General features: G+C 50.2%; 4 protein-coding genes across 4 annotated transcripts; 1 reads left to right on the top strand and 3 right to left on the bottom strand.

The window, feature by feature from the left end:
• Positions 1-1,864: 1,864 nt before the first annotated feature.
• KY384_005652 (uncharacterized protein) lies at positions 1,865-4,726 on the bottom strand (the record flags this gene model as incomplete). The annotated part of the gene is made up of 4 exons (XM_044814151.1): positions 1,865-2,589; positions 3,622-3,639; positions 3,714-3,809; positions 3,862-4,726. The coding sequence occupies 4 exons, from the start codon at positions 4,724-4,726 to the stop codon at positions 1,865-1,867; spliced, it is 1,704 nt and encodes a 567-aa protein (XP_044669452.1).
• A 737-nt stretch (positions 4,727-5,463) lies between these two features.
• KY384_005651 (uncharacterized protein) lies at positions 5,464-7,532 on the bottom strand (the record flags this gene model as incomplete). The annotated part of the gene is made up of 2 exons (XM_044814150.1): positions 5,464-6,633; positions 6,681-7,532. 2 exons carry the CDS (start codon positions 7,530-7,532, stop codon positions 5,464-5,466), a joined length of 2,022 nt encoding a protein of 673 aa, XP_044669451.1.
• Positions 7,533-8,135: 603 nt separating this feature from the next.
• Positions 8,136-10,619, top strand: KY384_005650 (uncharacterized protein; the record flags this gene model as incomplete). The annotated part of the gene is made up of 4 exons (XM_044814149.1): positions 8,136-8,191; positions 8,259-8,336; positions 8,391-8,480; positions 8,549-10,619. 4 exons carry the CDS (start codon positions 8,136-8,138, stop codon positions 10,617-10,619), a joined length of 2,295 nt encoding a protein of 764 aa, XP_044669450.1.
• A 2,952-nt stretch (positions 10,620-13,571) lies between these two features.
• On the bottom strand, positions 13,572-14,101 carry KY384_005649 (uncharacterized protein; the record flags this gene model as incomplete). Its single annotated transcript, XM_044814148.1, has 2 exons — positions 13,572-13,874; positions 14,039-14,101. 2 exons carry the CDS (start codon positions 14,099-14,101, stop codon positions 13,572-13,574), a joined length of 366 nt encoding a protein of 121 aa, XP_044669449.1.
• Positions 14,102-14,321: the final 220 nt, after the last annotated feature.

The raw sequence follows: 14,321 nt of genomic DNA, 5'->3' as shown, positions 1-14,321 counted from the left end.
CGGATTGATGGAGAATATCTTGGGAGTGCTGGCTGATGGGTATTCGTAGAGGCGTCGCGCCAGGTCAAAGCAGTCAACCGGGTCTGGGACATAGGTGGAGGGGGAGGTCTCGCGTATGAGGCATTCGAAGATGGGGGAGGGGAGGGCAGCGTGGATTATGAGGAAGTTGACGACAACGAGGTTGAATGCGAGGGTTGAGTACCTAGAGATCAGCATTCTTCATCGTCGCGAGTTGTAAGAATTCGAGCAGGCAGTAGACTGGCTCATGGGTAGGCATAGCAGTGTCGCACGATGACGCGACCGCTTAGAATATGTGTTGCAGGTCCCTGCTTGCGCATCAACAGAAAGGGTACAATGTTCGACACTGGCGTCAAATGAAACAGTGAGAACACATGAGGGTCTTGCAGGGGAGGTCATCATCACTGCGGAAGTGAGGTTGGCGCAGAAGTCGGAAGACACCAGCTTCAGTCCTTTGCGACATGATTTCCTGCACGTCATGCCCTGAAGGAAGCCGCGCAATCGCACGAAGCTTGTCTCCCTATAAGAACACGATCGATGATATCAATGGCAAGTATCTTCATCGGTGTTTGCCTAAGATATGGCAAAGAACTAGGTCTGAAAGAAAGGTTATTGAAAATCGAACCTTCAAAGAAGGAATTTCGGATCGGAGCAACGTATACCCGAAAAATTGCTTGGCTTTCTTGGCGGCAAAATTGAAAGGCTCCCCTAATGCAACCTTGACAACATCCCCTTGTTCGACAGGCAATTGTATTTGAAAGCAGGCCATTTTGTAAAATATCAAAAAATCCATCGTCAACAATGACACTATCTAAATTGAGGAATGGGCTTGTTCCATACAATTCCGCGCCTGCCGACATACCTGGACTTTGCTAACATCCATTTTCATTATGTGAAACTCCGAGATGGCTGCCTTATCTTTACCATGAGGTAACCACGTTCACATGTTCCTTTGGTACTCCTCGTGTGACGTCTCTGCCTAAACACTGACCCTCTTCGAATTACTTTTGGAGCAATAGTCCAGTACTGAAATCAATTGATACGTTGAGGAGATTTTTGCATTTTTTCAAGCTGATAACAAGGACCTCCGTACACAATGAAGCCGATTACTCAAACGTCAGATCGTCACTTGAATCTTATCATCCCGGGAAGATCGGTATCGACCTTGAGCATCGGGTATTACATTTTTAATCAATGAAACACGGAGATAGATACGAAATTGCGGGAAGTTCGCTCATAACCCGCTCGAAACACCTTGCGGAAGTATTTGCTCTAGCCATTTGGAGAGTCCGTCTGGTACATAACAGTTCCATACTTCTCAATCGCATCTATGCAAGCTGAATATTCTCTGCTTTTGTGACGAACAGACCAGCTGGGCTATTGACCCAAGTAGTTTTCTTGCAAATCGTCACCCCCTCAAAGCCTCCTTCAAATGCAATATTAAGCGACGAAAAGCCCAATGAAGAGGAGCAAACAAAGCAGCCAATCATGGATGCCAAGAACCGAATGGGAGTCCCCTTATGAGGTGTTCTTATCCTTCGAGGTCCAATGTTTGGATATTGACCAGCCCGTGTTGTTAATTTTAAGATGGGTTATTAGGCGAAAAGAACACAGAAAAAGTCTACTCACTATTTTAATAGCCACAGTCGTGTAGCGTTTCTGCATCTTGCTGCTCCACCGTCCATCGAGAGACTACCTCACCAACATCTTCAATACGCTTGAGCTTCTTCAAAACATAGGTGCAGATCCTAGCTCGGACGTAGCTTTTCTCGTGACCCATGGCAATCAGAAGTCGATCACATCGATTTCATCCACTCTACATTACCCAAAGCCCGAAGAACCTCAATCATCCACGGCCGAACCACTTGGTTGCCCTCCAAGCCGGTCCCTCAGAGATCACACCCGCCCTACCCTCTAGCACATCACTCGCTGACTCGGCCTCCGCAATCACCCCCGCAAAAGAGCTCCCATCCATACCAACAATCACATACCTCACCACCCTCCCCCTCTGCTCCCACAAAAAACTCCAGTACGGCTGCTCCACCCTCCCAAACACCCTCCACCTCCTCCCCCTCCAATTCAGCGTATACCGCGTAAACGTGGCCTCGAACCCTCTATCCCTCAACACATCCAACGCCTCCTCAATCCCCAAGGGCGGAGGCCAGGGCAAGGGCAACAAACCTCCCAACCCCTGAGCCTCAGCCATGGTGGGGTTGAGCGTGTAGTACATCAGCATCGACCAGAAGACTCTGCCCTGGTAAGTGGAGAGATTGATGGATGCGTTGGTATAGTAGGCGGAGGAGACGGCGAAGTGCAGGCGGGCGGAGGTGGGATTGGAAATTTCGGCGTGGATGTGGGCCGGGGTGGCGAGGTGGCCGGATTCGAATTGCGTGAGGTGGGGGTGTTCGAAGGGGATGTCGGTGTAGGTGCGCTCGAGGCCGGAGGTTATGGTGCTGAGCCAGTGGGACATCTCGTTTTGCGCTGTGGCGTTGAGGCTTTCATCGCGAGTGCCAGGTGATGTAGGGATGGCGTGAGGCACGATTACGGTGATGAGGAATAGGTGAAGCATCCCTAGCAATTGAGTGACGACGAATGCTCATGAGTCACATGGGGAACTGTGCTGAGCTTTGCTGCTGATCATTGGAATGCTAGGCTAGCAAGCGAACGACCTTTACACCATCACGCGCGTCAGACACGTCCCGATTCGCGCCGTGGAACATCGAGTGCGTGCAATAAAGTCATAAGCGCGTGTTTCAACACGCCCTACAGGTTGCGAGACATCGTCTCAGAGGGGGTTGTGAAATGCTCATCGAGGTTCAAAGACGAGAGTTGCTCTAATGTTTACCCTTTGCCATCCCAAGTGGCTCGTCACGAAAGAAGCATGCGTTTCATCAGTGTCGTTTAGCTTTTAGCTTGAGGCTTCAGCTTTGTTTACCAGAGGCACGACCATGTCCACAAGAGTATGATGGTTGAAGATGATTAAATTGGCACAAACAGAAAGACCTGCTCAATACTTGGCAAGTTAGAGTAGGGGATACGGAAAAGTGGATGGCAGGAGTCAGCGTGGGATCCGAAAAGCGAAGCAGTCAGATATAGCACAGGGCAGCACGACACTGGCAGCCAGATGGAATGCGATCTCAGAGCTCATGGACCAGGGACGTGCTCGTGCTAATGTCACATGGTTTATTGAAATGCTGAAGATCCTCTGCACGTCCACGTTTCGTTGAGATTCCCCTGAGCTCTAGTGGGCACCAGAAGAAGTCTTGGTCGGATTAGCTGGTAAGAAGAACCAGCGCAGAATTTTCATCAGAATCGATGGCCTTCTCTTCTCCTCATTCATTATCTCCACAATAAAACGATGCGACCGCAAATACGGGAAGAAAAGCGCAGAGTTCAATGCCCATGGCATCAGCTTGGGGATGATGAACAGGGTTGAATGCTCTACAGCCTCCATTCCTCGATTAAGACTTTCAGATTATAGCGATTGCTCAAGACGCAATACTGCAAACCTCTCTTTTTCAAGAAGACACCCGTGTCCATTCACACTGCAAGCTCACTGCTGCTTAATGCCCGGCCCTGCGAACATGGACATAGCCGTATTACCTGCAAAGCCCATCATATCTAGAATACGTAAGTCAGTCAGTCAGTCAATCTGCTTGATACCAAGCGTCCCCATCCCTTCTCGAAAGACTCACGATCAGTGAACGTAGGCGCTGGACCGCCAGCACTTCCTTGATAGCCCCCTGCTTGCTGCGCTCCTCCACCCCCGTTCGTATTTCCGTACGCATCACCTGCATCGGTCAGTAATTGATTCAGTCCATCATCTTGATTCTCCGAACTCACCCTGCGCTCCCCCACCATACCCACTCGCCGCATACGGATCCTGCTGAGCGGCCGGATAGCCCTGGCTCGCGTACGGATCTGTCTGCTGCTGCTGCTGTTGTTGCCCTTGCTGTTGACCATACCCACCCTGAGCAGGACTCGGATTCCCTACCCCACCCGCTCCACCCCCAACCCCAACACCTTGCTGCCCCTGCCCCTGCTGCTGAGCATCAAACTTCTTCTTCGCCTCCGCATCCTGCTGACTCTTCACCTCCGCGGCCTTCGCATCCGCCGCGGTCTTATCCTCCAGCGCCTTCTTATCCATCTGCGCCTTAATAGCGCTCGCATCCAACTTCGTCTGCGCCTTCTCAAAATGCACATGCATAGCCGCCGGATCCGTCCACTGCTTACTCTCGCCCCACCACCACCAGAAATCGCGCTCCCATTTCCCATGCCTCAGATACTTCCCCGTATCAAACACGTACACCTGAAAATTCACATTCTTGCCCGGCGCGACTTCGAGGTTGAGGAGATCCATGGGTAAGATTTGGCCGGTTAGAGATTGGAAATCGTCGTGCTCTTGGTCTGTGCAGATGACGATGTTGTATTGGCTGTAGGTGGCTTCTTTGATCGCGTTCACCGCGTTGTCCAGGAAGTTCTTGCGGATGTTGAATTCGTTGTCTTCGTTCCGCATCGCTTCTTTGTTTATTGCTGCTTGTTCGCGCACGATTTGTGCGATGTGCGCGGCGGCGTCCGCGATGCCGACGACGGTTTGGGTGGCGGCTTGGGCGCCTTGGGTTACTGGGGGGTTGTTAGTGGATGGTAGGGGGGTGGTGGGAATGGGAGTGGTGAGGGGAGACTGACCACCCATTACGACTTGTGCCATCTTGTTTGGTGTGTGCTGGTGTTAAGGGGGGCTGTTTGTGGTGGATGTTGCTCTGATTGAGGAGTTGGTGTGTTGCGGTACCTGAGAAGGTGAGGATCAAAGCTTCTTTTTGAATTGAAATGCTCGCAGGGGCAAAAGCCACAGACGGAGGACATATTCCATGTTCAAGTAAGTCATTGGTTGCAGTGACAAGCGAGCTCTAAATGCATCGCTTATGTGAGAGATATCGCTGACTGAGCCTGGCCGCCACTAAGCGCTAGCCAACTCGCTGAACTTACTCATGTTCTAGATCCACTATACTCTTCTCCGCGAAGTATCATAGCAGGCTCGATATTAGTATACAATAAGAAGAGAAACCGTGATTACCATTCGTCCGCTGATCATGAGGTACCTTGAAGTCGTGATAATACATGCTAAAGCCAGATGCATAGGCCATCAATTCGCCAGGTAGGCGTAAGAAGAGGCTGAAAATTCCACAGAAACCAGGTCCATTACTACATTCTTCGAAATCTGCCTTGTTCAAAGGAGGCTTCCTTTTCCCAAGCTTCTTGTCATAATTTACCCGTCGACAACATGGTATCTCGAAGTGTTCACGTTACTTGCTAAGAGCAGATTCAGGGGCGCATAAGTCGTGTAGCAGGCGTAAGAACAGACTCCAGTCTTGAGTGCAGTCAGAATCATTAATGCTCTACCTTGGAAATGTCTTCTCCGAGGGACTTTCACTCTTTTGCAGCCTCTTAGGGTATCGAAAAGCTAGAATTGTCGGTGATATCTTGTAGCCCTTTGGGGTAAGTCAGTCCAAGGCGTTGAGCTTCTTCTGAGGAATTGCCACCATTACCACTACCAGTCGTCCGACGTTGACTCTGGCGTGCCGCTATACTATCGCCTTGTGGTTGACTTACAGACTGATCATGACTTGCCGGGGCATTGGCAGACCCACCACTGGCGTCGTTTCGGCGATTGTCAGGACGCGTAGTGACCTCTGACGGTCGGCGTTTTGACGGATGCTCTTTAGATGAGGTTATCGCAGAGTCACTAGCTAGTGATCGCTGGCGTTTGGCTGTGCTCCGACGGCCACTATATGGCTCACCGCTAGCATCATCGCTGCATGTTGAGCCGATTGCATCCTGGTCGGAAGACTTCTGTGCCTCACCCTTAAGTCTCGTTGACTTTCCGGCGTCAAAAGCTCCAGTATCCAATTGCTCAAGGTCCTGGATCGCCCCTCGGACTACAGAGCCCGAGTCGTCTCTACTGGTCGTATTCTGTGCTCTCGGCGTTGTAGCGCCTGAACCGCTATCAGAATCGGTCTCATTTTCGAAGAGACCCAATCTCTGACCCTCTTGCAGACATCGCGTTGCTGTATATCGGTCATTTGGCGCGAGTACAAGCATACCTATAGCCAGAAGTTCAGCCATTGGGCCCCGTCCGGCCTGATGATGGCGGGCAGCAGTATCACTAAGTATGCAGCAGACTTCAAGATCTGAGGGTCTCTGCTTCGGCAACGAAATGGGATACGTGTAGGTCAGAATTATGACCCCTAACGACCATATATCAACAGCAGGCGTGTAGTTGCGCTCAGACATGACTTCTGGGGCCCAGTATCCACGCGTACCGCATTGCGTCTTCATCTCCTCTTGGTCCTTGGCCAGTCCAAAATCACCCAATTTGATGTGCAACGGATACCGGGATGCGACGAGTATATTCTCCGATTTTATGTCCCGATGTGTGACCTTGCGTGAATGCAGATACTCGAGAGCTTGTAGCGTCTGCAAGAGTATTTGTCTGCACTCACCTTGGCTTAGAGGACTCTGTTGATTGATCTGCATTACGTTACCCATGGGTAGATACTCCATTATCAAGAACGGTTCAGCGCCTTCTCTGAACTCGATGACGCGCACGATATTCGCCTATCAATCGTCAGTATCATTCTGTTCACTGTAGTCGTTAGACATACGTGTGGATTGTTGTCCATGATATCAAACTCCTTCCGATATCTCCTGAGCCAATCGATACCTTCGCCACGTCTCTTCTTGAATGTTTTCCGAGCGTACGTCGCCCTTGTACGTTCATCGACTACCTTGTCGACGCTGCCGAATGCGCCACTCCCCAGTTCTAGCCTTGTAACGAAGAACGGTCGTTGCCTAGGACTACTTGGCTGGCTGACCATTGCGGTACTCGCGTCGCTGTGGATTCCAAGCAGATCGACTGGAAGGTCAGAAGTCTCGGTATTTTGCACAAATTCTTCCACACTGGCGTCGTATTGTTCTCTGCATTCATGGTGATCTGGTAAGTGAATCTCGAACGAAAGCCCCACGAGATGGACTTTGACAATCATCTTTTGCTCGCCTTCGTCTACAAGATCTAAGAACCAGGTATACTGGCAGCGCTTTTCGTCCCCTCCCTGGTCATCGTAGCTGACTGACATGCCATTTCTCGACACATCTCGAACCATTAGGTGATGCTTCTTATCGGCTGCGATACCAAATGTCAAATAGAAATGAACACCACTCATACCGGAGGGGTGATGATTTCCGAGGAATACGTCGCATAATCGGCGATTGGAACCGAAGGCGAACCCTTTAGAAGGGTCTTTTGGACGTTTGTCGAACCTTAGTACTATGCGAGGAGCAGAGTCGTTGTCCCACTCGCTCTCGCTCGGTGTAGTCTCACGGCTGCTTTGAGTAGATAGATTCCTAATTGAACCAGGTAAGTAGCGATCGCTATTATAATCATGGCGAAAGGCGTCGAGAGCTAAGGCTCGAGTGTCACAAGGAAACAAAGTTGCAATGATAGCAGGATCTGACATTATGATCTATGTGACAGTGTGGCAGGGTTCAAAGTATGTGAGTAGAGTATGAGTCACGTTTAAAGAAGTGGATGTGAAATTGCAGTCAGATGTTTTGTTCAGGAAGATATCGTAAGGATGGAAAAGCTCTTCAGAAGTTGACGAGTGGTATATGATCTCATCTGCTCTTATGTGTTAGGCTAGCGAAAGAAGACGCGCCCTTACACACGTCTATTTGTACACGCGCAAACAACTCCAAGGACTTCTCCAATCGTTATATGTAGTAATGCTGACACATTTTGTTGTAGTCGTACTACACACTTGTCGCGCCAAAGTCTAGTGCTTCAGCTTGGGGCATGTTTAGGGATGGACACCTGGGAGCGCGCCTTATGAGCTAGTTTCTATCCCGCGTATTGACCCGTAACTCCCAGCATATCGTGTTAATGCGGCCAATTTGTATGTGAGGCTTCCCCAAAACGGCCTAGATCGTGGAATAATTGCGGGGTGAAAGCGCGGGGTCACCTGACCTCGGTGATACCTTTATCCGAGCCCGCCATATTTCCATCTTGCGCAATCATTCTCTTTACATCTTCACTACTACCTCTCGAGGAAATCTCGCACACCATGTACACCTTCGAAAAGCTTCTTCAGCTACGCGTGGAGGACCTTCCTGCGCGAAAGTAAGACAGCCATACCCTGAAGCGGCAGCGTTTGACTACTTCGCTAATGTTTAATGTTGCTCTCCAGAGACATCAATGTGTTCGAGATTGAAGGGATGGAAGACTTGACGTCAGATCAACAAGAGCAATGCATGGTAAAGATCAGGTATATGAAGCACCCTCCATCACCTCTGCAATATCACTGCTCTGACAGCACCAGAGACCTGGGTGACCAGCTCTATGACAAAGAACACCCGCAAGGCCAATACGTTGAGCCTTTCGATGCAGACGAATTAAGGGATCGACTCAGGTAAGTCTTTGAATCCCACACACACCCGAAACTTCACCCTACCTGTACTGATTCATGTGGAATTCCAGATCGATAACCCCCATCGTTTCTTCGTGTGACCTTGCCGCAGAAAGACTGCAGGATGAAAAATTCGCTTACAAAGAACTCCTTCTTGATAACGGCCGGCCTCTTCACGACTTGGAGCACGGGCCTGATCCCACCAATGTTGATGGACAATATGAGGATATTCTAAAATACCTGCAAAAAGAAACGAAAGGCTTCGGCGAAGGGATCTTCCAAGTACAATGGAGACGCTGGAAGACATTTCGCCGAGCGCAGCAACGATTACGACGGCAAGTCGCTCATGATGGTGGATTCCACGATGTCCAGGAACGGATGCTCGAACGTCGACAACAGCATAAACTTGATGCTGAAGTGACGCTGTCATTGAAAGAGCCGGACCAACAAAGCCAGCTCACTGAGTGGCTAGAGTACCAAGACTTCGAGCTTCGAGCACATGAGCGGCTAGAAAGGGGGCTTGCCGAAACGGGGGAGAGATTGCTATCCAACCGTGAAATAGCCCAGGGCGCCGGAGTCCTAGTCGTCAGACCCGGCCGGGTCGGAGCCGACTATCATTGCTATGAGAGCATAGATGAAGTGAAGCGAAAGGAAGACGAGGAGAGCAGGAAAGAGGTTCTAGCTGAGCCGAAATTGCAATTGGCAGAGAAAAGATTGCAAATCGCCGAATCGAAGATTAGGCATCGCACGATCGACCAAACCACATGGATAAAACTCTCCGAAGAAGGAATCGCACCCGCGCGTGTCTTGTGGGCAGATGCCGTTCGGAAAGCTCAGATACTTGACCGTGAATGGCGATCGCTGGATACTTGGACTACATCGAGATTGATGGAGCTAGAAGCATCCTCGCGATCCTCAGAGGAAGCTCATCGAAAGATGCAGCTTGAGATGGCCTCTGCAGAGTTCCAAGAGCGGGACAAGCAGCGTAAACTGCTCTCAGCAAAAAGTTGGGAAGCCATCAAGAGCAAAGGAGGTGCTTGGAGAAAAGTAATGTTTTTAGAGCGAGTCTACCAAGCCGCGCAGGAAGACAATTTTGGAGAGGTTATAAAGCGCGATACCCTGGTCAAGAAGCTTCGGCAAGAAGTTCGAGCCGCAAATGATGAGCTCGAGGAAGCAAGGGCCTCGTTGAAAGACATTCGCCTCTTGAAGAGCATCATCAAAGGGCAAAACCAGATATCCAAAGACATAGAAAAGAGGAGACAGCATGACACTCTGTTGCAATGGGTCGAGAGACAACGGGAAAAGATTGCCCAAACTGTCATCGCGACTGAAGTGTATCGCAACTGGCGTGCGTCGAGGAAAAATCAAAAAATTCAGAAGCAACCTGAGAGAAAGAGGAGTGGAAAACAAGGACAGAGTAGCACCCGATCGTTTCTGAGCACCGTGGATCCTGGAAGGATATCGAAACAGCCCCAAAAGAGGTACAATTTGCGTCCGAGGCCCAGCGTACAAACCAACGCGACACCGCCCAGTGACGCCATGGACATCGATATCGATGAAGTCAAAACAAGAGATGAGCAAATACCAATAGCTAACGAAGGCCGGACGAGAGACAAGCAGGTCGGGACGACAGATGAGCAAGTATCAAAGGCCAAGGAAGTCAAAGCGAGAAAAAAGCTAGTGCCAAAGGCCAAAGAAGCGATGCCTGCTCCTCTTCGTCCTATTCATTCATCAAGGATATCTAAATCAAGCGAGAAGCAATCAGATATGCCGGGCAGAGCTGGCGCAAGCTCAACAGCCCCAAACAAAAAGCGCAAGCGACCAACAGATGAGGATGAACGCTCAACAGCCCCAAATAAAAAGCCCAGGCGACCAACAGATGAGAACGAACGCTCAATAGCCCCACATAAAAAGCCCAGGCGACCAGGAGATGAGGACGAACGCTCAACAATCCCAAATACAAACCCCACGCGACCAGGAGATGAGAACGAACGCTCAACAGCCCCAAATACAAACCCCACGCGACCAAGAAATGAGGAGGAACTCGGACGGGCGATACCAAAAGTGCCTAACAGGAGAGCGAAATCGCAGTCAGATGGCGCGCCGCTGCGCCGCAGTGCACGACTATGCAAGCCGGGTTGAACACCTGTCAAAGCGACTGGTCTTTCAAATTATAAAGGAGATGTTTGGTGCTATGCTACCATCTCAAATCCAGAGTTCCGGCAAAGTTCTCAATCCATGCACGGTGGGTCAACCTCAGCAGGGCGCAGCTACGCTACCTCAAGACCTCTGCACAGCTTCAGCGCTGAGTTGCAGCACCTTTACCGTCCCATTTTCCGGAACCTCCACGACGGTCCCACCGCCCTCGACTCCTTCGAAGGGAGCAACGACCCTTATAAGCGTGACATACAACCACCCCTGGGGTCCAGGAAACTCTCTACCCGCTAGACCAGAAGCTCTCTGGCACCTATCCAGTACGATCAACCCTCCAACGACAATATCCAATGGCCGTATGTCTTCTTCCGCTAATGGATTCTCTTCCGTACTATTCAACAATATGCCACAAGTATTGAGAACGTGTCTATCCTCGATCTGCCATATCACGGGGAGCCGGTGGGAAGTCGCCTCTGACGGCACGTGTAGTCCGTAATGGGTTGGTTCATTACCACCAGGAACCATGGCTACTGTCGCCACGGCGTTCATAAGATCTTGACAGTGCTGGTCGACCGGCAATTGACGTTGGCTGGGGAAGCATTCGAATGCGAGGACCACGGATGTCAACAGGAGGACGAAGAGAAGATGCATATCCGCTAAGGAGTTGTCAGTGTTAAGAATACTAATGCTGCCGGCGGTGCTGCCTTTGAGGCTTACAGGATAAAAGTCAGAGCCCCTGGGCAATTGATGGAAGCGAAGACGCCTCGGCGTCTCCTCCAGACACACAGTGCCGAGTCATGGAAATCGCTCCCGACCCCCACATCCTCAGAAGCTGTTCAGAGGAGACGTTTCAGCAGTGTCCGAAACAAACCTCGCAAATGCATGAGCAAGACGGGGTTCGCAAATCACAGTTGCTGCAGAGGCGAGGCGCTAAAAGCGCACAACCGCCCTTATACCGGACTCGACATATGCATGTTCGGCGGGAAATGGTATTTTAAGAAAGAAATAGGCACCACTTGCAGTTGATTTCAGTTCAAAAGAATCCTGCAAGTGGGTCGAGGATTTACTGATCAGAAAGAAAATAGGCACCAATTACAGATGATTTCTGTTGAGACAGAATCCTGTGAGAGGGTCGACGTTATCGGGTTCTCCTAGAGACGGCATGTTAAGGCCGCTCGATTTTCTGCGTGTCTACACGTAGTAGCAGCGACGCAGCTTTCGCTTGCTGGAAAGCAACCAAAGTGTTTGTATGTCAATAGGTCCAATCATCAATGTTATACCGATTATGCTGGACTATGTGCAGTATCGAATGCACCAAATCCTATCTCGCCTTCCTCCCTCCCTCTCATCGTCACGTTCTCCTCATCTCCATCCACAAACCTCACAGACTGGTTATGCAGCCGGCCTCGACTCCGCTCTGTCGAATCTTCAAGCTCATTGGAAGTATGCACAGCGGCACCTTCCGCGTAATTGATGGCGTGCATCTGTATCACCGTCGTCTTTAATTCACTTCTTTCCTCTACACGCACCTTCTCCCCACCACCGTCTTCTTCCGCCTCCTTCTTTCCATGCCCTACCCCGCTCCTTCCTCGTCCCTAGCCACTTTGTCTCACCTATCCCACCCCTCGCTACCAATTCCCGCTGCCGCCCCCAACCTTACTTTCACTATACAAAATCCCGAAGCCCCGCTTCTCCCCTCCTTTCCGCTCCGCTCCGCTCCCCTTCCCTCCCCTCCCTTTTCTCCCTTCCCTTTCACACGCTCCACTCACACCCAACCTTCCCTCCACTCCTCCCCTTCCCTTCCCTTCCCTTCCTTCCTTCCCATCCCTTCCCATCCCTTCCCTTCCCTTCCCTTCCCTTCCCCTTCCCTTCCCTTCCCTTCATCACACAGCTCTCTCTGTAACGACAGTGGAATGGGTTATTGATTTACTAGGTTTGCTAGAGAGAAAAAGTGCCGGGCGCTGGGCAGCCAATGTTGAGAACTTGGTTAGATGCCTTATTCTCTCCTCCTAAATGACACACTTTACTCCTTGCAGAGGGTCTACATTACGATTCGTGTCCCCGAGTATTGTGGTGTTGTGGCGTTGTGGCGTTGTGGTGTTGTATGAAGTGGAAGTATTCTGGACTTAGCCACGGCCTGGTGGCATTGAGGGGGATTTGTGTTTGCTGGAGAAAGGGGTGGGAAGGTCAATGGTTGTGTAGTTGGTGTTTTGTTTTGTCCGGTGCCTGGAGTTGCGTTCGGGTGTGGGGGGTAAGGTAGGTGTGGTCAAGGTCGGGGTTGATGTGGATTAAGATGGGGATGAGGATGGGGATGGGGATAATAGGATTAATGGGGTTGACGGGGTTTCGGCGGATGGAGTTGACGGGTTTGATGGGGTGGATGGGAATGGGAATGAGAATGAGGATGGGCATGAGGATGGGATGATGTCTGCACGCGTCATGGTCTCGAGGTACTCGCTCATGCGTTCGTGCAGATCCTTTACCAGCATGAAGGTGTCAGCGGAGAAGCTCTTCGTGCGTGTCCGTTGGGCAAATATTTGCATCTTATCAGAAGTTAATAAGGCAATGCGAAGAGAGATACGCGGCAGGATTCCTAGTCTCTGGCGGGGGAGAAGGTAGGGGGGAGAGTGACAGCCTGAAAGCATACTAGTACACTTCTCAACTTCTTCTCGTCTTACAAAAGTCTGTGAAGCTTGAATGAAGGTATGTCTATTTCATTATGAACTCTGTTGGATATGTAGTAAGATTATTAATTTTTGAAGCCAATATTTGCATGCTCATTTCGTTGTTTGAATGAATGTTGTTTCCTCCACCTCCACATTTCCCATCTTGTTAGGCCGTCGATCTTCCTTCCCTAGCTGGTGTGCTAGAAACTTGGTCGTTAGTCCAGCACTCAAGTGGTCAGTGACCCTAAATCCTCGAACCTGAGTGGTATGAAACTCATTTCTTTTCTTTCTTCAAGCTCTCGTTCTTCTTAATGACCAAGTCCGCGAGCTCGTCTTTAGCTTTCTCAAGCATTGCCTGATTCTCCCTCATACTTTCGCTATCTGTATCTCCACTGTCCAACAAGCGTTCGATATTTACTTCATAAGGTATCATTTCCTTCTCCTTAGCATCAATATCTGGGTCGAAATACTTCGTTCCTCTAAAGTCGTGCCTGGGACTCGGCATTCTGGATGTTTGGAAGTCTTGATCGGTAGGCGTGGTTGCTAATTGTTGATAATTTTCGAGGTTCGGAGTGTACTGAAGAAAGATAAAGCAAGAGTCCAGAGCCAGGTATATATACAGATCGATCAGAGCGTGTTTCGATGGCCATAGCACAGCCTAGAGGCAAATGCTCCAGCTCGAGAAGACACAACTGAAAGAACTGGCTAACAAGTCTTCAGGAGCAGACCCGTAAGAAGGACTCCTGCAACATCATTCTGGCCGGCCAAAACGTCAAGGCCTGGAGGATGAGCTTCAACCGACATTCTGGATACAATTGGGAGAAGAATACGAAGTCCACGTGCGTAGAGTGTGAGGATCCATCGAATATACCAAAGGAAACCTCACAGAGCTGCTGCTCCAAGACCCATACTCTTCGTACGAAACCTCAACGACTTCTAGGCTCCACAACTGTCGCCGCTGCGCTGGAAGCTGGAGATACGACAGCCCACGAAACATAATTTCATTCAATACATGGAGAAAATT

This window comes from Bacidia gigantensis (genome assembly GCF_019456465.1).
Source record: "Bacidia gigantensis strain McMullin 20006 chromosome Unknown contig_245, whole genome shotgun sequence".
NCBI classification, from domain to species: Eukaryota; Fungi; Ascomycota; class Lecanoromycetes; order Lecanorales; family Ramalinaceae; genus Bacidia; species Bacidia gigantensis.
Note: the sequence above shows the minus strand (reverse complement) of the source record. Positions and strands in the feature narration are given on the sequence as shown.